The sequence below is a fragment of the Ursus arctos genome, unplaced genomic scaffold (genome assembly GCF_023065955.2).
Source record: "Ursus arctos isolate Adak ecotype North America unplaced genomic scaffold, UrsArc2.0 scaffold_1, whole genome shotgun sequence".
Taxonomy (NCBI): domain Eukaryota; kingdom Metazoa; phylum Chordata; class Mammalia; order Carnivora; family Ursidae; genus Ursus; species Ursus arctos.
Window position 1 is genome coordinate 105,953,927 of NW_026622763.1, and position 21,815 is coordinate 105,975,741.

The window sequence follows — 21,815 nt, forward strand, 5'->3', positions numbered from 1 at the left end:
TTTTTAAGATTTTATTTATTTACTTGACAGAGAGAGAGAGAGACAGCCAGCGAGAGAGAGAACACAAGCAGGGGGAGTGGGAGAGGAAGAAGCAGGCTCCCAGCGGAGGAGGGAGCCTGATGTGGGTCTCGATCCCAGGACCCTGGGATCACGCCCTGAACGGAAGGCAGACGCTTAACGACGCAGTCACCCAGGTGCCCCAAATTCATTCCTTTTCAACAGCTGGAGGCACAGGAGTGAAGTGTAAGTCGCAGAGGACAAGCAAGTGAAGAAGGAACCGTGTACATCACCTGATGACTCTGGATGTGTACCAAGCTCAGGAGCTCCAACATCAGGGTCTGGTAGCTGCCAGTGGATCTGAACAGCCCTGGACCTGACCCCGGAGTCTGCCTCTGACCCCATGGGTGACTGCCTGACTCCAGCTCATTGGGGCACCCATCCTAGCCACATCTTTGCACTCACTCCTCCCCGCAAAACCCTTCTCGGCAACACCATTCCCAGGAGCCTTAGAGCGCCCCAGCCCAGGTCCCAGCTGCACCAGGAGCCGCTGCCCTGCAGCGGGTGGTGGTCCACGACCACTCGCAGGACTCACCCTCCAGTGCCGCACCCCCCACCCCCGGCCCCAGGCCTCCAGGCCTCTGAACCCTCCGCGTTCCCTCGCCCCCTCTACCCACCTGGGCCCCCAGCCCGTCACCTCCGCATCCTTGGGCCATCAACCCCCAGCCATCCCAAACCCCTCGCTCTCTCCACGTTTGGCGTCCCCGAGCACCCCCTGCCCAGTTCCACCTGGCGTCCTCGCGCCCCCAGCCCCTGGCGTCCCCGCAGGTCCCCGGTGCCAGGTCCTCGTGTCCCCTCCTCGGACGTCCCCGCGCCCCTGTCTCCGTCTCCTGGAGTCTCCGCAGCTCCCTGGCGCCCGGTGTCCCCTGCTCCGACATGTCCTCTTGCCCCGGGCCCCGTGTACCCCCTGCTCCGGCGTGTCGCCACGCCCCCGACCCCCGCGTCCCCCCTCCTGCGTGCCCCCGGCGCCCCGGCCCCGCGTCTCCCTCTCCGACGTGTCTCCGCGCCCCAGCCCCCGTGTCTCCTCCACCGTCCGGCGTGTCGCGCGCCCCCGGCCCCGCGTCCCCCCCTCCGGCGTGTCCCCGCGTCTCCGGCCCGCGCCGCTGACGCCATGACGCCGCGGCGGAGGGAGGGGCGGAGCGGGGCCTGGGCCGGCCCAAGAGGGGCGCGAGCGGCGGGAGCGGCGGGCCCCGCGGCAGCAGCGGGCGGCGCGGCCGATGGACATGGGCACGCAGGGCTCGGGGCGCAAGCGGCTCCCCAACCGGGAGCGGCTGACGGCGGAGGACGACGCGCTGAACCAGATCGCGCGGGAGGTGGGCGTCCGGCGGGCCCGCGGCGCGGGGGGCGGGCGGGGGCGCAGCCGCAGCGGTCGCGCAGCGGTCGGTCGCTCTGTACGTCCGCCGGCGGCGCGGGGGCGGGATGTCGGCGGGCCGGACCGCCGGTCCTCGGGAGCCTGGGGACAGGCTGGCGACGCTGACCCCTCCCCACGCCCTGGCTCCCTTGGGCCACTGTGCCCCCTCCTCCCCGGGGAGCGGAGCTGGGGGAACGGCGCGCGGGGTGGGGGGGAGGAGTGGCCCGCAGGGTCGGGGGCGAACGCCCCGCTTGGTCGTGCCGCTTGGTGGGGTCGTGCCACTTGGTGCCTACCGCCCCCCCCCCCCAGAGGCCCATGGACAGTCCCCGGAGGCCACATGGCGCTGGCTAAAAGGCCTGTTTCTTGTCTGTGACCATGGGTCATCGATTCCCACGCAGGTGCAGCTTGGGCACAAGCTTGAGGTTACTGTGAATCTTGTTTCTGGAGCGAAAACGGGTCCAGGCGCACTGAGGGGCTTTCATCCAAGTTTTGTGGGCAGTTTATTTGAAAGGCTGGTGGTGAACTTGAAGTGTGGCAAATTAGAGGAGCGCTGTGCGCCCAGCCTTCAGGTGAAACAAACCGGTGACAGGGGAAGGTTGACCCTGGGATTGGCCTCGGCAGCTCCCTGCGGACGCGGAGCCCATTGGGCTTCAGGGACAAAGGACGCCTGATTTTTCTGGCATACCCTTTGGTACCTTTTCAGTGTCCTGTGTGTGTGCTAACCATACGGATGCAGCTCTTCCCTCGTCCTACACCCCCTTCCAAGTGTTCCGTTATGGTGTGGAGTCGTCTGCATACCACACTGTTCTCACGTGGAAAAACTTCAGGCCATTTAGGCTGTGGGCTCTGGTTGCGTCAGTCAGCTATTTACTGAGGTCCACTCTATAACCACTTCTTAGGTGTTTTTAGTTGCCAATACTCGATTTTGCTTTTATGGACATAGGGCTGTCAATCAATATTTGTTGAATATTGAAATGGATAAAGACTTTGGTGTTTCTCTGCAGAAAAGGAAAAGGGCTTTCCAGGCAAACTCTTACACATCCCTTAAAACCCACTGCAGATTGGAGTCCTCTGTGAGACCTCCCCCCACCCCCAGGAAAAGTCTCCCTGCTACCCCCTGGCTCCTCTAGCTCTCACTCCCTACACCTGGCGTGGGAGTCACGTCTCCCCAGCATCACTTGCTCACGCCATAGGAGGTGACACCCAGCCAGGCGATCTTTCTCACTTTTGTTTCCCCGGAGCTCCACACAGTCAGGCATGCAGTAGGTGCTCCGAAGTGTGTTACGTTAATTAACAAACAAAAGAAGTACCAGGATTTAAAGTACATTTGGCTAAATAAAGACATTGGCTAAATGTAGTAGCTTAGATATAATCCCCACCCCTGTGAGGACAGTCACTTAGGTATGTAATTGACCGTAAGACCAAACGAGTGTTCTCTGGGAGGCCAGAGGTGACCGATGATCCCTGGGCCTCGTCTTTCTGTCGGCGCGTATGGACAAAGGAACGAGAAGAATGAGAGCTCCCAAAGTCTACCTCCTATCTGCTGGTTTGGATTGGAAGCAAAGGCTAGGGATGCTCCCTGGGTTGACATCCTTGAGGTCCCGAGGACTGGGACCCGTGGCCCTGCCCCCCCAGCCAGGGAGACGGTGGCAGGCAGTGACAGATTCAGACTGCGGAGTCAGTCCAGGGCTGTGAAAGTACACACACCTCATGTAGGAGCTATGCGATCCCGGGGAGGTGAGTCATTCAACCCCCCTGAGTGTCTGTTCTCTTGTCTCTAAAATGCGGGAAAGAAATCCCCCTTGGCAGTCAGGATTACAGAAAATGACTAGCGTCCATTGAGTGAGTAACCAGGTAAGTGTGAGCCCCACCCACCTATCATCCCCATCAAACCAACCACAGACTGGCTTGTTACAAGTGCCAAGTGGCAGGTATCTGTAATGTTGGAGGGAGCAGGTGCAACATTTTATGTTTTACCGCACGCTGAATTATATTTCCCAACTGTAAAAATTAGAATCACGATTCAAATGGCAAGTATCTGGTCACCATCAAGTTCTTGAGTTCTTATAAAAATTAACAAGATTGTCTTAAGTTTAGTACATTCGTATTTGCTCATTGATTCAGCAGGTGTGTGCCATGTTCTCCAAACGCGTGTCCTAGGGAGACTGGGCCTCAGGGATGGACCTGAAGAGGATCCACCCGTGAGGACTTGGGTCAGAGAGGGGTCTGACCTGTAGATCAGTAACAGTAACAGGAGACGGGAAGAGATCTGATATTAAAAGGCCATGGACATTGTGCCCTGAAAGTTTGGGAATAAGAGAGTTCCAGTTTATTGAGAGGACTAGGAATGGCAATCAGAGGTGGCTTCCTGGAGGAAGTGGCATTTTGAGTTACTTTGAAGTGACAGAAACGCTGACCTGGACTGGCCTCCACAAGGCGAGCTCCATTGGCTGGAGCACAGATTCCTGGCCAGCCCCACCAGAGGCTGCTTCTCTGCATAGCACCTTGCCGCTGGCTCTGCTGCGCTGTCCTCTTTGGGTGGCCTCGCCTCCAGGCTGACTTGCTCCTGCCGTGTTCCCACACTGCCCCCCATGAGCCCACGCCAGTCTCTCTCTTGAGAGCCAGAAGTATCTTAAGTATCTTCCCTGACAAATCTCCACGCGGCTCCCTGGCTACCCCTGAGCCAAACTGTGAGCAGGACTGTTGACTCAGCCGCCCACACCAGTCCCTGGGCGAGGGTGTGCAGGGGCGGGGGGAGGCCGACCTGTGACCCGTCAGGCCCATCCTGGAAATGGGGGAAGTTGGCTGCTGCCTCTGAAGCCCCTGGGGAGGTGAGGGGGCTTCCGTGAAAACTGGGGACTGTTTCAGAAGGTGGCAGGGGTGGGTGGACACGGGTCAGGCGGGGGGGAAGGCGTCCTCTAGAGAATGAGCAGAGCCTTCGGGCAGGGTCAGGGCCTGGAGGGGAGCTCGGAAGCGACACCCTGACCGGGGCAAGCGCACACGTCCCTAGTTGTGCAGTCACGCTGTGGTTTACCCGGAGGCCGGTTCATAGGAAATGGACTTGGCGCTTGAAAGCACTAGGTGCGTTAGCACAAGTCCTTGCTTCCGAGGTGGAATCCGGGCACGAGGCTGTCAGGACAAAGGCCCAGTGAGCGCTTGGAGACGCTCTTAGGCGTGAGCCGTGTTTCTCACACCTTGGGGCCGGCGTTGTGAAAGCAGATGTGTTTTCGCTCCCGCCGTGTTTAACGTTCGCCTCAAGGTGTTGGTAGCATCCCAGGTTTCTCAGTCAGCGCTGGGCCGCCGAGGGAGCCGGTGCTGCTGTCAGGACGCCTGCGGCAGGCACAGCACGCCTCTCCCACGGACAGTGACCGCGGAACTAAAGAATAATAATAACACGCAAGCTGCCTTAGGAACGAACTTGCGGGCCGTAACCGCGGTGGTGAGGGAGTCATCCCTGTGGCCACCCCGGCCGGGTCCGATGCCCTGCCCTGCTCAGAGCACGGTGCCCTCCTCATGACTGTCCCCACGGCCTCCTCGCCAAGGCCGACCCCCTGCGACGCTGTCCCTTGGACGCAGACGCTGCCACCCAGCTCCCTCCTACGGCGGGTGCTGACTCCCCGACCTGTGCGCGCCGGCTGTCGGCTGTCGGGGTTCACAGCTGCCCTGTCAGGAGAAAGGCGCCCCTGGCCACCCAGGAGTCACTGTGGGGGAGGGGTGTGGCCCCACCCCCACCCCAGGCAGCCTGCAGCTGTTGCCTGAGGGCTGTGAGGATATAAAGTGTCCCCTCCCCTCGCTTCAAGTTGGAACCAAGTCTGGTGCCCTCCCCGCTCCAGGCTCCCTGGGGGACGGGGCTGAGGGCACACTGCAGCGGAGGCCGCCTCCTGCCCCTGCCGCTCCCCTCGCCCCTCTTCTGCTGGCTGTGCTCCCCAGACAGAGACCCGCAGACAAACCCCTGCCTCAGGCTCTGCTTCTGGGGACCCCGACTTCGGACGACCCCGTGCTTCATTCTGGGTGGTTCCGGTCATACAGGACGTTCTCATCCCAAAACCCCTTTCATGTTACCGCCGGGGCCCCTCACCCCACCCTTCCCAGATAGCCTCCAGAGGCCAGCTTGTCTTGAGGGACGCCTCAAGGTGTCCGCGGGCCGAGCCGGGGGTGGGTGCACAAGGTCTCTTCCAGAGCGGCCCTGGAAATCTGGTTCAGCTCGCAGCCTCCGCTTCACCGTCCTCCGGCTTTTGGCAGATCTGCGCCTCGGGGATGGTGCAGCCCAGGAGCGAGCCCACCGCTGGCATGACGCTCGCTCGTGGTCTCCCGGTGCCGTCCCCGGCCCTCAGTGAGGGGACAGAGACCAGCATGTACCTGCACATGCCCTTGTTGCGACAGCCGAACTGTCCCCCCGTGCCTTTGCTGCAGGTGAAGTTGCTTTTCTGAGGGGGGCCGGGAGCTGGAAACATAGCGGCCATGGACTGGACAGTGTCATCGGTGTTGTCAGTGGTTTGCGAGTGGGGACATTGTCGCGCCCTCTTCTTCCCGGGAGTGGGAAGGGGTGAGGGGAGTCAGACGCCGACCACTGCAGGAAGAGCTGTCCTGCCCCCAGTCCGAACACAGTCAGGCCCTTCCCGAGCTCATCATCCTAGGACAGACACGTGCAGCCTGGTGGCCATCAATGAGCCCTGGGAACGTGACAAGTCAAGCATTCATGGCGGATTCTTCCCACTGGGTCTGGGCCATCGGGGAGTTGCACGCGGCGCCCGTGACCTTGGGCCGTCTTGGTGATTCCCAACAAGATGGTTCTGGTTGGAGTGGAATCAGAAACTCAGCTGTGGACCCCCCCCCCCCCCCCCCCCCCCCCCCCGCTGGTGGCTGATGGCCTGCGGGCCCCGCCCCACAGCTATTTCTGTCAGAGAGCCAGCTGTCTCCCTCCCCCCTTCTGGGGACCCTCGTGATGCACTGGTTTCCTGGTTAGGGCTGTGATCTGTATGTGGGTGGCATGAGAGGCGGCACAGCGGGTAGAAATCAGGAGACCTGGATTCCAGTTGAGCCTGTCGCTCATGAGCCTTCTCAGGGTACGGGGTTGGAAAGGGGGCGGGTGGGAACTGAGGTTGCTTCGGAGGCCTGCAGGGTGCCAGACGCTCCCAGAAGCTTCCCCCGTAATTACCTGAAGTCCCACCAGCAGAGTTTGGACTGTCTGTTTGACGTAGAGAAGCGGGCTCACTGGTGTTAGTGACTTGCCTAAGGTAACTAAGAAGGTGCCCGTTCAGTATCCACTGCTGCCTCTTCTGGATCCAGTTCTTGGCTCCATCCAAGGCCCAACTACCGGCCGTGTCCTGCAGTCAAGCCGACTTGCTTCCCGTCTCTGGGACTGTTGTCCCCCCCCCGACCTCTGGCCATCGGGCTTGACGTTGCATTCGAGAGTCCGTATTCTTCTGTCCTTGCTATGTCTCTCCCTCCAAAATGTAATGTTTATTTAACTAAGGTAATACGTGTTTTTAGCCTTGTCCCACATTCTCAGGCCATTCTCCACACAGCAGCTGGGTGATCCTTTAAAATATGTCAGCTCGTGTCGCCTCTCTAATTAAAACTCCCCAGCGACTTCTCCTATCACTGCATAGAGGCCACGTTCTTAATGGCCTCACAAGACCCTGAACGATCTGGCGATTAGCTCCATGTTTATAAATAATATGGGTGTGCACTTGATTGATCGCCCGCGTGTAACCGTGGACTGCTGGCTTCCTGGCTGGGAGGATGGGGCCCTGCTCAGGCGCTCCCCCCACGTCTGTCCCCCCTCGTCTTCACACCACAGCTCTGTTGCCGTAGAACCGCAGAGTGGCAGAGAGTAGGCTGCTGGTAGGGTCAGATTCCCAGGTTCAAACCCTGGTCCTGCCACGTGCTCCGTGATCTCGGGCAAGTGGCTTCACCGCTTCGTGCCTCAGTTGTCCCGTAGGTAAGATGGGAAAGTTTTGAGTGCACTTCCCACGGGGGTTATGAGAGTCAATGAGCTCTTTTGTGAGAAGACCTCAGCACGACAACAGGGCCTTGTAAAGGCGGGTGGTGATGGTGACGTCACACGTGGTGTGGCTGCAGAGCCCAGCAGCACGCGCTGACGTTCCTGTCCTTGGACAGCTGTCTGTCTTCTCTGGAGTTCATGACTTGTTTTTTTTTTTGTTTTTTTTTCCAGTTACTCTTCTCTCCCCATATCTGTTCCACCCAGTTGTTCAAAAGCTTTCCAGCAGAACCCCTCACAGTACTCTGTCCTGTGTGATTCAACAAACCAGACAACCTACCATTTCCCCTTTATTCCCTCCTGGATATGGACCCCCGGAGACATGTGTCCTCTGGAGCCTCGCAGGACTTCGGCTGTCCTTCCCTTTGCCACCATTCTGAGAGTTCCCCACTTTTCTGTTGTTGTCTGTTGTTGTTGGATCCCTCTTTGCCAGATGCTCTATTGTCTTCTTCCTTGGATTACTCTCTCATGTTTCTGGAACACGTCCTTCAGTAGCTTCCTGAGAAAGAATGCCTTTTCCAAGTGTTTGCATGTCTGAAAATGTCTTTATTCTACCCTCAGACTTGATTGATGGTTTGGCTGACTATAGCGTTCTAGGTTAAAAATAATTTTCCAAAGAACGACAAAGATTTCTATGTATTCTTTGAAATGATTTCCAGCATGTATTATTAACCGAAAGAAGCAATCTGCAGAAAACAAAACTAGCACGCTGTCCCTTCTGTGAGAAAGGCGGTGATTTGCCTGCATTGGCACAAAGAAACCCTGGGAGACCAGAGGAGTGTGGGATGTGAGTGGAAGTAGATTTGTCAAGTGTCACTTTTCATGCTCTTTGGATTTCTTTCTTTCTTTCTTTCTTTCTTTCTTTCTTTCTTTCTTTCTTTCTTTCTTTCTTTCTTTCTTTCTTTCTTTCTTTCTTTTAGAGAAAGAGAGAGTGGGAGGGAGGGGCAGAGGGAGAAAGAGAATTCCAAGCACACTCCCTGCTGGGAGCTCTGTCTCCGGACTCTGAGGTCATGACCTGAGCTGAAGTCAGGAGCTGGAGGCTCAAGTGACTGAGCCACCCAGGCCCCTGATGCTCTTTGGATATTGAGCCATGTGACCAAATTGCCTAGTCAGTATAATAAACTAACAGTTATCAAGAAAGTAAAATTAAAGTTATTTTCTACCACAATTTTAACACCTTTTTTTCCCACTTTATTCCAGCCTTCAGGTCAGGATTTCTTGGAGAATTTTGATGCATTGTGTATTTTCAGTATCTTGTATAATTTCTGCTTTTACTCTCTAGAAGCTTTTAGGACCTTCTCTTGATCTTTAGTGTTCTGGATGGGTTTTTTCCATTTATTGAGCATTCATTGGGGTCATTGGATCTGAAAACACGTATGCTAAAGTTCTAGGAAGTTTTCTGTTTCCCCTCCCTGCCATTTCTGCTGCTCTCTTTTACAGCAGCTCCTTTGCTGGGAATAACTTTCTTTTCATTCCCATCCCCCAACTTTCTTCTCTTGGTGATAATTTACAGACTACTCACCTTTATCTTCCACGCCTTCTGCGAAACTTACCTGTTCTGTACTTAATTTCTAAAAGGTGGGAGTTTTTGGTTGTCGTTCTTTGTTCCTTTTTTTATGGCATCTTCTCTGATTCACAAATGTGGCACCTTTTCTTGTCATTCTGAGGATATATAATTTGTTGTTGTTGTTTTCTCCCAAACTTTTCTTTTGTCCCCTGTATTATGTCTGTTTCTTTTTGTCCTTTGTCTGTGGCGGCCTCTATCTTTCATCTTGAAGCCCCTCCCAGATGCATGGTGATCCTCGGCTGTCCATTCAGCTCTGAGAATGAGGCACTAAAACACTGTGAGAACAATTTGGTCAGAGGCCAGGAGGGGAGGTGCCACAGGATGTGAGCAGGACAGCACCGGGGGTGCAGGAGGGCGGCTGAAGTGCTGGCACACCCACAGCCTCCTCAGGCACTGGCACACAGCCTGGCTCTGAACCCAGGTACCCCGTCCACCAGGCCAGTGGACAGTGTCAGTGTTGGAAGGGAATATTGCTTAATGCTAGCAAACCAAACCTCTCTAATTTTGTGCCTACAGATAGAGTTCGCTGTTTTCGGTGAAGGGGGTGGCAGCATTGAGAAGAACGCTGAAAATTAATCTGAGATTTATACCAGGACAGAATAATCTCTAATGTCCATACAGCCCAGACAATGGAACCGGTCATTATGATATTCTTTCATTGAGAGTGGAATGAAGTATCAAATTAGGTGAGCAAACAGGGTGTTATAAAAAATAAAATTTTCATAGCTTCATGCATCAAGGATAATTCACTTATTTGTTTGGAAAATTCTCTAAGATCTGAGATATAAAACAAACATAAAATACCTGGAGAGTTTAGGTAGGCAGAATGTGATATGGTCTTGGCAGCAGGTAAACTCTCCGATCAGCAAATGTGTAAGAGCCAGAGCCGTTCAGCAGCTCTGCTGGAGTATGATATTACAATGCTTCCACCCACTTCTTGGCTTGGGCGAGTACATGAAAAATCACACAGTGGCCATGAGAATATTTAAACCTAAAAGAACCAGGAGATCTAAATTTTTTGTTTTGCTTTTAAGCTCCATCTCATAAGGTTATCCAATTTTTTTTTACCATTACCTTTGATTTCTTTTATTTCTATTTTTCTCCTTCTTCTATGAGATCCCTTAGGCATGAAGGAAGATGGGGAGTTTTTCAGGTTGACAGAGAGATGGGATTTCCATGTTGACTGAGCAGCTAACATGTCTCCACCCTGGATGCCCTAAGATACTGCTTTAAATGATCCCAGATATGTCTTAAAATCATCCAGAACGGTGCTGGTTAGTAGGACCTGTGGCAGTGATGGCAGTCCTCTCTGTCCGTGCTGCGTGTTATGGTAGCCGCCAGCCCCGGGTGGGTGTACAGCACCTGTGCCGTGGCTAGTGCACCTGAGAAATGCATCTTTATTTTTTTTTAAAGATTTTATTTATTTATTTATTTATTTATTTATTTACTTGAGAGCGAGCAAGAGCAGGGGGAGGGGCAGAGGGAGCGAGAGAATCTTCAGCAGACTCCACGCTGAGCACAGAGCCCAACACGGGGCTCAATCCCACAAACCGGAGACATGACTTGAGCTGAAATCAAGACCCGGACGCTCAGCCAACAAGAGGCACCCAGGCGCCCCTTGCATCTTGAATTTTATTTAATTTTGATTCACTTACATCGAAATAGCCACTTAGGGCTCGTGGCCGCCGAACGGGCAGCACGGCTTTAGACAGTGATTTCTTCTTTGCTGAAATATGGTGTGATGGAGTGTTCCGTCGTGCAGAGCAGGGCTGGATGTCACCCACGACCGGGCACAGAGGGAGGAGTGCGCTGGGGGCCTGGGGGCAGGACTGGCCAACTGCGGCCGGAACCCAGTCCACCTGGAAACACTGCGGGTCCGTGGAAGGAGCACCGTCAGCCTTCTGAAGTCGGGGGACCACAGGACGTTACTGTATCCGAGCCTCCTTTCCTTTGTCTGTGGAAGAGGAACAACATTCCCGGGGTTGGGGGGACGGGGTCGAGTAATGAGCGGTGCCAGGGAAATGCTGAGCCGGCAGCCTGGTACACACAGGCGCTAACTGAACCCCGGGGTCCCCTGCCTTCTGGGGGCTGGGTCCACCTCCAGAGAGAGCCAGCAGCACTGCTTGACGGGTCAGGATGTGGTCCGGGGAAGGACGGTGCCCGTGTGCAGGGGGCGGCCAGGACCCTGGGACTGGCTAGGCGGACGCCGAGTGAACGCACGGACAGCAGCCACCTCAGCTCCACGTGTACCTTCAGGGTCCCGGGGCGTTCTTAGCGTCTAGAGCACATGTACGGCCTTCTGTTTTCAACGGCACTTTTGCTTCTTGGCCTTGAATTTAAGAATCGAGAATAAGATGCCACCAGACTTTTCCAGCTGCTTCGTCCTCCGGCAGCCTGGCCTCGGGACCTGCAGTCCACATGCTAGAAGCAGTGGGCCCCCCACCTGGGCCTTGTCTTGTAGGGTTTCTCTCCAGGCTTCTCTGACCTCTCAGGAGCCACTAAATGACCTGTCTATCTGTCACTCAGGCTGCGTGTGTCGCAGGGAAGCGGGGGTCCTTCTGTTACTTCTCTTGTGCATCAGGGAGTCCCCGCGTCTGCACTGTGGACGTTTGGAGGGATCCCTCTCTGCTGGGGGGCTGTCCTGTGCCTTGAAGGAGATTTAACAGTCTTCCTGGCTCCTACCCAAGAGTGATAGCCGAAATGCTCCAGACATTGGCAGATGCTGCCGGGGACGAGAAGGTCCCATGGAGAAGCGCCCCTTCCCTTTTCCCACTGCTGCACCACTCACCGTGGCCCCACAGACAGGGCCTTGGTGCTGCTTTGTCCACAGGGCACGGCTGTTCCGCAGGGACAGGGAGCACCGGCCGGCCCCCCTGTGTTCTCCCGGTTTCCCCATTTCCCGCTCCCAGACGTCAGCAGGTGCACCATGCCCTGGAGGGCTGGGGTAGAAGGTTCCAGAAGCAGCTGCAGACTCAGGAAGCTGGGACATCAGCCGCATATTTGATGACGCTGCTGTATTCCAGAGCGGGGTCAAGTTGGGGGCGGGGGCTGGAGGGGTGCGGGGCGGCTACGAGGGGGCTGGTGGAGCAGACCTGCCCCTCAGGTATGGTATGAGCTTCCTCCTGCCTGTGGGAGATCAGTTGGCATGAGGCGGGAGCTGCTGAGAGGTCGTCTTTTGAGTGACATCCTATGGGGCCAAGTGTCTCCCTTCTGCCCATTGGAGAAACCCTTTCCCGGCTACCCCCGGTATGCTGCAGGCAGGACGGGCCGCAGGGCAGCGATGCAGGGCTTGAGTCTGTGCTGGCGCAGCAGACACCTGCCTTTGCTCCAGGAAAGGGCCCCAGGCCGATGGCTCAGGTGCGCTCCAGCAATAGCTCGGTGCTCACAGCTGCTGAGAGCCGGCTCTGCCCAGAGGTCCGGGGGCACCAGGATTGGCATTCTGACCAGTGTGAGGTGCCAGGCCTCTGCCTCCTGCCTGCTGGCTTCATGCTGGGGAGACCGAGGCCGGGGGAACACTGCCAGGAGCTGTCTGGACACGGAGCCAGGCGTTTGCACCAGAGTCTGCCCTCCCGCACTAACCCCAAGGGTGGCACGTCCATGGGTGCCCGCAGGCTGGGGGAAGGAGAGCCGCCAGGGAGAAACCTCAGGACAAAGTGGCCCAGGCTTGGGATCATGCTTTTGTCCGGCTCGAGGTCCCCAAACGGGCAGGGAGCCTAAGCAGCCGCACTGTCCAGTGAGAGCCAGAGGCCTCGCGAGTGCACCTGCCTGCATCACCCCCTCACGCGAAATCCCAGGTGTGCTGCGGGAGGAGGGAGGAGGGAAGCCTCCACTTCACCCTAATGGGGGGGTGCTGGTGGCTCATCAGGACTCCAGAGTCCCTCCCAGGAAGCCCCCCAGACAGAAGGGGGCTCATGTGGGACAGCAGGAAGACCAGCGACAGCACATTTCCAGAGGATTAAAATTGTCCCCATGTTTCCTAAAAGGCACGTTGCTTTTGCTGTTCACAGCTGAACTTCTTAAAATAAGACCGCTAGACCGTGGTCCTGTGCGGGGTCCTGGCCTGTGCCCAGACACTTGTTCTTGTGAAAGTGGTGTGCAGACCACCTCTCCCTTCTCTCCCAGTGACAGAGTGTGAAAATTGGAGCTGTCCCAACCTTCTCCTTCCCTCTGCCCTCTCCATGCCCTTGGCCCCAGGCGTGTGGGTCCCCCTCAGGCTACAGGGGTGAGACAGGAGTGATTTAACCATGATAATGTCCTGTGTCAGTCCTAGTCCCCTCCCTGGCTTCGATCTCTGGTTTCCATTGTGATGTGCAATTTGTGAAGGAAAACATGCTCTGTCCCTCCCTCTCCTTAACTGAAAATTCAGCTTTAGGATTCCTTTTGGCTTAATAGATCTTTTCTGCTTGGATTTTTGGGGGTTTTGTGTGTGTGTGAACAATGTCACTATTTTAATGTATTCTTTCTTTCCTAAACATTTTCCAACTTTCCCTAAATGGAACCTGGTGGTTCATAATTATATGGAGTGGAGGACAGAGTGGGAGCAAGCCTTGCAGTTCGGCAGGCCATACCCTAGACTCTTTGGTGACTGGCTTGTTAGAATGAGGTAAGAGCATCACGTGTGTTAAAGACAATCCAGCGCAGTACATGTGAAGACCTAATCAGCTTCATTCAGTGATCCACGAACGGGCAGCGTTCCATCTAGAAGTAAAGGTAGCCCCTCGGAGCAGAAGGAAGGAGTCTTGTCTGGGCCGGAGGGGCAGGAAAAGGAAGTCTCTGGCGAAGAGTGGATTGTTTCAGGCAAGACCTCCTCTGTGTGGGGGATGGCGGGGACCTGGCCGACGGGTCACCTCCCTGGTGCTGACCGGGCAACTCCAGACTGACCACTAAGGTTACACTCCTGGGAGAGGCTGAAAATGCAGTTAGGTGGGGCTCTAAGTCTTGGTTTGCTGACATGGAGCTTAGCACAGGTGACTCCATTTTGAGCCTGTTGTCTCTTTTTTGACACACATAATATGTGCCATCTATGAAATAGTAATAACTAATTCTGTTTATTTAGTTTCGTATTCTGCTTTTTAAACTTTTGAGTGATTGGATTTCACAGACACCGTCAGGCTTCCTTCCTTACGCCCATGCCGTGTTCGCCATGGATGGTTTATCTCTTCAGGAGACGTGGAAGCAGACCAGCTCTGCTGCTCAGGGGCTCTGGGACATGGGCCTTCGCTGGCTTGACGCCAAGTTCCACAGGTGCATGATGAAGACGTGGTGGCTGGGGGCCTCGTGACATGAGGCTCATTGGTTGCTGAGGTCTAGGCCTCCTCAGGGAGCACTCAGTCCCCTCCACCCTCACCCGCTGGCTCTCCCTCCTCCTGGGACGTCTCAGGCCTGTGCAGTCCCACGCGGGGCCTGAGGTGCACAGTCCGTGTGCCCCGCTCTGCCTCCTGTCACACTTATCCACCAGGCTGCTGTTTCCTTTAGCAGCTCTAGTCTCCTCGTCAGAGGGGCGCTCTCTGGGGGCTGCGCCAGGCCCCGTCGCAGGGAGACCCCTGAACCCAGCATACAGGAGCCACTCCAGGACCACCTGCTGAGGGAAAGCAGGTCGAAGCAGAAAGGGGAATTCCTCCGCGTGTGGCGGTGACTGGTCTCCGTACCGATATGGAAACCTTTGAGCGTGGGATTTTTCTCCCAAGTAGTAGGGTCTACTTTTGTCAGAATTCACACGTGGATCACATGGGGTGGCTTTCACTGATGACTCTTCCTAAATTCTGAAGCCTCATCCACTGTCAGAGTAGATCAGGAGATAGAGTCGTTCCGTCTCCATATTGATAACCTCGTCAGAATTCATCAGCAAGAGGCCAGCACCACCCACAAACCACGGTTGTCCCGGATGTCACGCCGAACGGTGCAGCCAAGGCCGGGTCTGCGTTACTTGCTTTTGGGTTTCTCTTGGCATGATAGCTACTTTCAGTAATGGATGGCAGTGTGGGAAACCCTAAAAAAAACCCAGTGAAATAAATTTTCCTCCTGATTCCCTTGATGAGAGATATTTTGCACACCCTTGAGAAAATACAGCCTAGAGGGTCAGGGTTGGGCTCTGAGTCAGATGACCTGGGTCTGAGCCTTGGTGTCGCCATTTGCTGGCTTTGCCACCTTGGACAAGCTATGTGGCCCCTTGGTGTTCCCACCTATAAAGTGGAGGCTATGATGTGCGGTTGTGAGGACCAGATGAAGGGATACGCACAAGATGCTTGGGACAGGGACTCCTGCCACTCACCAAGGCCCCCACGTCTCCTCACACACCCCCGTCGGAAATGAGGCAGGGGTCATTCTGGCCACAGACCATGTGTATTCAGTGGCCCCCTGCCTGCCACCCACCCACATTTACAGAGATCCGGACTGACAGACAGAGGCTTGGCTCCCGCCCTCAGCTCCAGGCTCTGTTCCAGACTCTAGGCTCTGGGTTCTAGATTCTAGGCTCTGGGCTCTACTCCAGGTTCCAGGATCCAGGCTCCAGGCTCCAGGCTCCAGACTCCAGGCTCTAGGCTCCAGGCTCTGCTGCAGCTCCAGGCTCCAGGCTCTAGGCTTTACTCTAGGCTCCAGCTCCAGGCTCCAGGCTCTGTTCCAGCTCCAGGCTCCAGGCTCTAGGCTCCAGGCTCCGAGCTGCCTGACTAGAAAAGTGGGTGGGGGTAGGGTGCCTGGAGACAAGCCCCACTCGGCTTTGGTCTCCTTAACTATAAGGAGCGTTCGCATGAGGCATAAGCTAGAAGATAGTTGAGGTCATGCACACAGAGCCTCAAGGGCTTTGCAAATGTAAGGTGGCAGTGGTATTACTGTCAGAAAAGTGTAAAAAAGATACTTAACACTTAGATGTTTCAGGCTGGTTTGTAGCTGCTTCCGAACTTGGAGCAGATGCTCATTGACCCCGGGAGCTGTGCATTTTTCTTTGCACAGAGCACCCTCTAGTTCTCTTTTGATGGTGCTGTTGCTTTCTTCTAAACGTAGGGGAGGAAGCAGGTGCAAGCTTCAGTGGGAGTCAGGGAAGGCAGGAGGTGGAGTTGTGGAGGGGAGGACAGGAGCCGCTGTCCCCAGGCGGTCCTTCTCCGGGCTTCCAGACCCCTGATTCTTTCAAGTCCTTGTGAAGGGGAGGAGGAAACAGAACCAGGGTCGCCATCACCACGACGACCACAGACTCATACATTCCAGTCTCTTCAGGAAGGGGTGGGGGTGCAGCAAGGGCCCAGGCCTTCTCCAGCTTTCACTGACACCTCTTCATGCCTCAGTTTTGCTGCGGTCTGACCCAGTGTGCAGCCTGCACTGTGCCGGGAAGGCATAAGTGTGACAGGACCCCATCTCATGGGAGAGCAGCTTCTAGTCTTCACACTGCACAGTTCCGTCCCTTCCCAATGGGCGTTGTTGAATCAAGCCTTTCCTCAAGAGCAAAGGAAGACCCTGGACTCTTCAACCTTTATTAGGACGTTCAGTAAACGGCATCGATTTGGCTCTGTGCCTTCTCTTGCTAACTGCACAGCAAACCTGCCGAGACCGCCGGTCCCTCATGGGGTGGAACCACCTGGATGGGTCTAGTCACTCAGATAGGGACGTTCCCAATGGCCTCTTTGAAGTAAGCAGCTGTGGAGTTGCTTGACCAACTTTGAGAAAACATCACACTGGGCTGGAATTGAGGGCGGTTGATGGTACCGCAGATCAACGGTCCTCAAAACGTGGCCTCCGGACACAGCACCCACAGCCCTCGGAAGGCATTAGAGATACTGCTTCTCCGCATCTCTCCTACTGCTTCGGAGCCTTGGGGGTGAGCTGGGCCATCTGTGCTTGGAAAAGCCCCCCAGGGGCTGCGATGCCCACCGAAGATTGAGAAGGGCTGCCTCAGATGGGCCGGTGCTGCTGCTGAGTCGGCTTCCGGAGCTCAAGAGCAGTGTGGACGCTAGTGTTCCTGGTTACAGGCGGCTTTCTCGTGCTCACGTGCCCGAGGACTGGGTGACTCGTTGCGGTCACAGACACGAGTACTGTCATGCCCTTCAGGCTGGCGAGGCTGCTGTTGAGAAGCTGCCCCCTTCTGAGAGGCTTCCCCCCGACCAGACGAGGGCCTGGAGTGGCCTCCCACCCTCAGGGGCAGCCTCTGGGCACACGGCACACACCCAGTTCCGGTGAGTGAGTGAGTAGATGGACGGACGGACGGATAGCATTAGCCTGACTTCAGTCACATTTGAAAGTTCAGTTTCTTCTGAGACTAGAGCAAGATTTCAAAGATCATCATGGGCCACCTATGCGTGAATGAAGCTTTAGCAGAGACCCGTGGCGAGCAGGATCTCGCCTGCTGATCTGGCCAGGTGTCGAGTCTGTGACGTGTGCATGTGGTCCCACCTCCCCGGGGCCAGCATAGGGAGCCTCCCTGTCCCCCTCTCATGTAGCAGGACCTAGAAGGAGCCGTCAAGCAGGCAGCTTTTTACCCCTCCCCCGATTATCTGACAATTGCTCCCTCTTTCCGGCTCTTTGCTTTGTGACCTTTTCTCTCTTGTGCTTCTCCAGTGACTTTTTGTGTTATGTGTGCACTTGGAAAGAATCTCTGAATGATCCTGGGGATGGGGCTTTGATTTCACCGGACGGCCCGCGGGCGATCGGGTTGCGCCATGCATCGCCAGCACAGTGAGCTCGCGTTCCCTAAAAAAGGCATGCGCCGTGTCCAGGAAAGCGCTTCTGGGGTTGATGGCACGCTACCAGGGGCTGAAGAAACTTGGACCGTGTTTGCAGAACATTCTATCGTGTGGCTTCCCTGTTGGGACCAGGGCTGGGACTATGGGAAGTTAGGTGTATTAATAAACCCCGCCAGGTGCAATAAATAGCCGTCTTTGCCTGACCTTAACCTCACGTAAGCGCCCTGGTTGTAAAAAGCCCTGTGCACACGCGAAGTCACTGGAAACATCTGGAGGGGAATGGCACCGGCCTGCGCGTTAGAGGCAGTTGGAGGGCCTGCAGGTGGACGTTTCTGTGAAATGTTCTCAGTTTGGATTTGCCTAATTAGACTGTGCTTATGGATCTGGGGGGAGAATTTCATGGAGGTGAAGTGCCCTCTTGCTCACGTCACAGCAGGTGGTGCATGTCATCACTGATGACGTCAGCCTGGACCACTGAGCTGAGGAGGGATCGGCCAGGTTCCTCCACTGCAGGGGTAGTATCCCCCCTCCCAGCTCTGTTCCCTGGAAGTGAGTCTCTATGTGCAGCCCCCACTTGGGGAGGGGACTTCAGCTCCCCGTCCTAAAAGAAGGTGTAATCCTAGGTTGAAATGTTCACCATAATTAGTAAATTTGAGAGTGATATGTAGAGGCTGTGCAAATGTCCTGTGCCATCCTGAAGTCCATCAGTGGATCAGCAATTCTTTGCCAAGTGTGGACACGAAAAGCAGGTTATTTGGTGTGAGCAATGAACAGAGAGTCGGGGTTGGGAAGCCCTCGAGCGTGTGGTGGTGCCTGATATGGCCTGATCTTGGCCCAGCCCCGTGGACTTTGCCTTTTTCCCTCACTGCCGGCACGCTGGTTGGCTCTCTGGGCCTCAAGGACATCTGTGCAAGGGCTGGTCACTGCTGTGGACATGGACACCCCAAACCTTCCTTGTCTGCTCCCGGAGCCCCTTCTGCTTTCCACTAGCGTTCCGGCTTGCTCCTTGGTGTGGCCGGGAGGGGCTTCGGTCCTTCCCGGTGTGATCCAGGGAGGCAGTGAGGATAACGCTGACAAGGTTATGGTTTTGGAGGGATGGGGAGAGGCTGAATAGTGGGTCCTTGTTCGAATGAAGGTCTTCCATAATGAGCAGAAAAAAAACAATGACTTCCTTCTTCACTCACTGTCACTTTTCATAATCTGGTCATTTATGGCCTCAGTTTCAGGAAAGAGCTCAATGTTTAACAGCACAGGTTTGGCTTGAAAGTGCTTTTTGATACGTGACATTGACCAAGAAACGTCACCATAGGGAACAATCCCGTTGGCCGACGTTGCTTTGCCAGTCAACCCCGGATAACTGCTATTCAGTGGACAGGTTTCTGGCTCATTTTGTTTCCTGCTTTCTACTGTTAGAGTAACTGAAAATGAGGGGAGAAGTCTGATGGGAAGAAGTGAAAATGCAGCATCTGTCTTTCAGAAAACATCTGAAATACGAGCAGACCTCAGAGGTCCTGCGGGTTTGGCTCCAGACTGCGGGAAAGCAGGTCCCGCCATGAAGCGAGTGAGATCACGTTTGTGGTTTCCCAGTGCGTGTGAACGCTACGTGTCCGCAGCACTCCAGTCCGTTAATGCAACAGTAATGCAGGAGCAGTAAGGCGTTTTGAATGCACAGAGTTAAAGATTACCTTATTGCTAAAGAATGCTAACCGTCGTCTGAGCTCTCACTGAGTCGGAGTCCTTTCGCTGGAGGAGGTTCTCGCCTCGAAGTTCGTGGCCGCTGACGGATCAGGGTGGTGGCTGTGACAGGTTTCTAAAATAAGACAACAATTTGCCACATCGACCGACTTCCTTTCACGATTTCTCTTGCACGTGATGCTGTTTGATGGCATTTTACCCACAGGAGAACTTCCTGCCGCTGCTTTATCACCTAAGCGTATTTAGTATCCTGAATCCTCTGTTGTCTCTTCAGCGGTCTTCACGGCACCGTCAGTCACCAGGACTGGATTCTGTCCCGGGAAACCACTTTCTCTGCTCGTCCGCAGGAAGCAAGCCCTCATCCCTCACGTCTGATCACAGGATTGTAGCGATTCAGCCCCATCTTCAGGCTCCACTTGTGATTCCAGTCCTGCTGCAGTTTCCAGCCCCTCTGCACTGACTTCCTCCATGCAGGGCGTGAACCCTCCACGTCACCCACGAGCGCTGGAATCGACTTCTTCCAAACTCTTATTAATGAGGATATTTTGACCTCTCCTCATGCATCACGCATGTTCTTAATGGCATCTAGGATGGTGGATGCTTTCCAGACAGTTTTCAGTTTACTTTGTCCAGATCCATCGGAGGAATCACCTTGACAGCTAGAGCCTCCTGAAACGTATTTCTTAAATAATAAGACAGGAAGGTAAAACGACCCCGTGATCCATGGGCTGCAGGACGGATGTTGTGTAGGCAGCCGTGAGAACAACCTTCGTCTCGCCCCTCTCCATCAGAGCCCCTGGGCGACCCAGCACGGTGTCAGCGACAGTCGTATCTTGAAAGGCGTCTCGACAGTGAGCTGAAACGACTCGGCAAACCGTGCTGCACACACACGTGCTGTCGTATTTGTAGAGCACGAGCAGAGCAGATTTCCGTAAGCGTGAAGGGCCCCAGCATTCCCAGAAGGGTCGCTGAGCGCTGGCTTTCGCTGACGTCAGCAGCTGCAGGAGCCCCTAACGAGAGAGGCAGCCTGTCCTGCGAAGCCAGGCACTGAGCTCGCCCTAGCTCGCCAAGTCCTAGATAACCTCTTCTCCCAGCGTAAGGCTGCTTCGTCTCCGGGGAAAATCTGTTGTCTGGCGTAGCCACGTTCATTCGTTATCTTACGAGGTCTGAACAGCTTGCTGCGGCTTCTCCGTCAGCACCTGCTGCTTCGCCTTGCCCTTGTACGTCACGGAGACGATGGACTTCTTTCCTCAAACCTCCTGAGCCGACCTCTGCCAGCTTCCGCCTTCTCTCCTGCGTCTCCTTCCCCTCTCTCAGCCTTCACAGACTTGCAGAGAGTCAGGGCCTTGCTCTGGACTGGGCTTTGGCTTAAGGGAATGTTGACCTTCTATCCAGACCACGAAAACTTTCTCCACAACGGCAATAAGGCTGCGTTGCTTTCTTATCATCCATGTGTTCACTGGAGTGGCCCTTTTAATCTCCCCAAGAACTCTTCTTTTGCATTCACAACCGGGATGACTCTTTGGTGCAAAGGCCTAGCTTTTGGCCTGACTCAGCTTCGACGTGCCTTCCCCACTAAGCGTCATCATTTCTAGCTTTTGATTGAGAGACCTGTGACTCTTCCTTTCACTCGAGCACTTAGAGGCCATTGTAGGGTTATTAACTGACCCAATTTCAATATTGGTGCGTCTCAGGGAACAGGGAGGCCCGAGGAGGGGGAGAGAGACGGGAATGGCCAGTGGGTGGAACAGTCAGGACACACACGGCATTCATTGGTTAAGTTTGTTGTCTTATGTGGGCACGGTTCGTGGTGCCCCGAACAATTACAGTAGTAACATCAGAGATCACTGATCACAGATCACTGTAACAAATATAATGAACAGGCTGGAAATACGAGAATTACCAAAATGGTACATAGAGACACAAAGTGAGCAATGCTTTTGGAAAAATGGCGCCAGTAGACTTGCTTGACACGGGATTGCCACAAACCTTCCATCTGTAAAAACTGCCGTATCTGTGAGTCACAACAAAGCAGAATGCAATAAAATGAGGTACGCCTTTAATGGCGAGTGATAGATCATGAGAAAGATTGAAGAAAACCCAGACCTGACCATTAAAGACGAAATGCCTGATTGCAGAGAATTATAAGCGTCTCCGTAGGAAGCGTCAACATGGAATCACGCAAAGCCGTGTGATACAGTACCTCCCCCCCTTAGCTCGAGCATGCATTGTAGGCGCCCCTGATGATCAGATTGCCATAACAACAGACCGGGGGCGTCAGCAGTGAGCACGTTCTGAGTGGTTTGTACCCTTCGTGCTCACTAAATCTTCACATTAGGTAGTGTATACACTGCATGTTCGGGCGCCCCCAAATTCCTACGCAGAAGCTCTAGCCTCGAGTGTGGCTGTATTTGGAGATGGGGTCTCCACAGAAGGAATTCCGTCTAGATGAGGTCGTCAAGGTGAGGCCCT

General features: G+C 55.0%; 1 protein-coding gene across 30 annotated transcripts in view; it reads left to right on the forward strand.

Annotated features, from left to right (window-relative positions):
* Positions 1-1,207: 1,207 nt before the first annotated feature.
* The window catches only part of LRRFIP1 (LRR binding FLII interacting protein 1), a 139,430-nt gene continuing 118,822 nt past the window's right edge, over positions 1,208-21,815 (forward strand). For 10 of the 30 annotated variants that reach the window (XM_044380516.3, XM_044380537.3, XM_044380526.3 and 7 more), the window contains exon 1: positions 1,208-1,370. In XM_044380516.3, coding sequence (XP_044236451.2) covers positions 1,275-1,370 — 96 coding nt within the window. In that variant the 5' untranslated portion in view covers positions 1,208-1,274. The remainder of the gene's footprint in view (positions 1,371-21,815) is intronic. The other 20 variants (XM_057305977.1, XM_057305995.1, XM_057305925.1 and 17 more) reach the window with 3 other exon arrangements.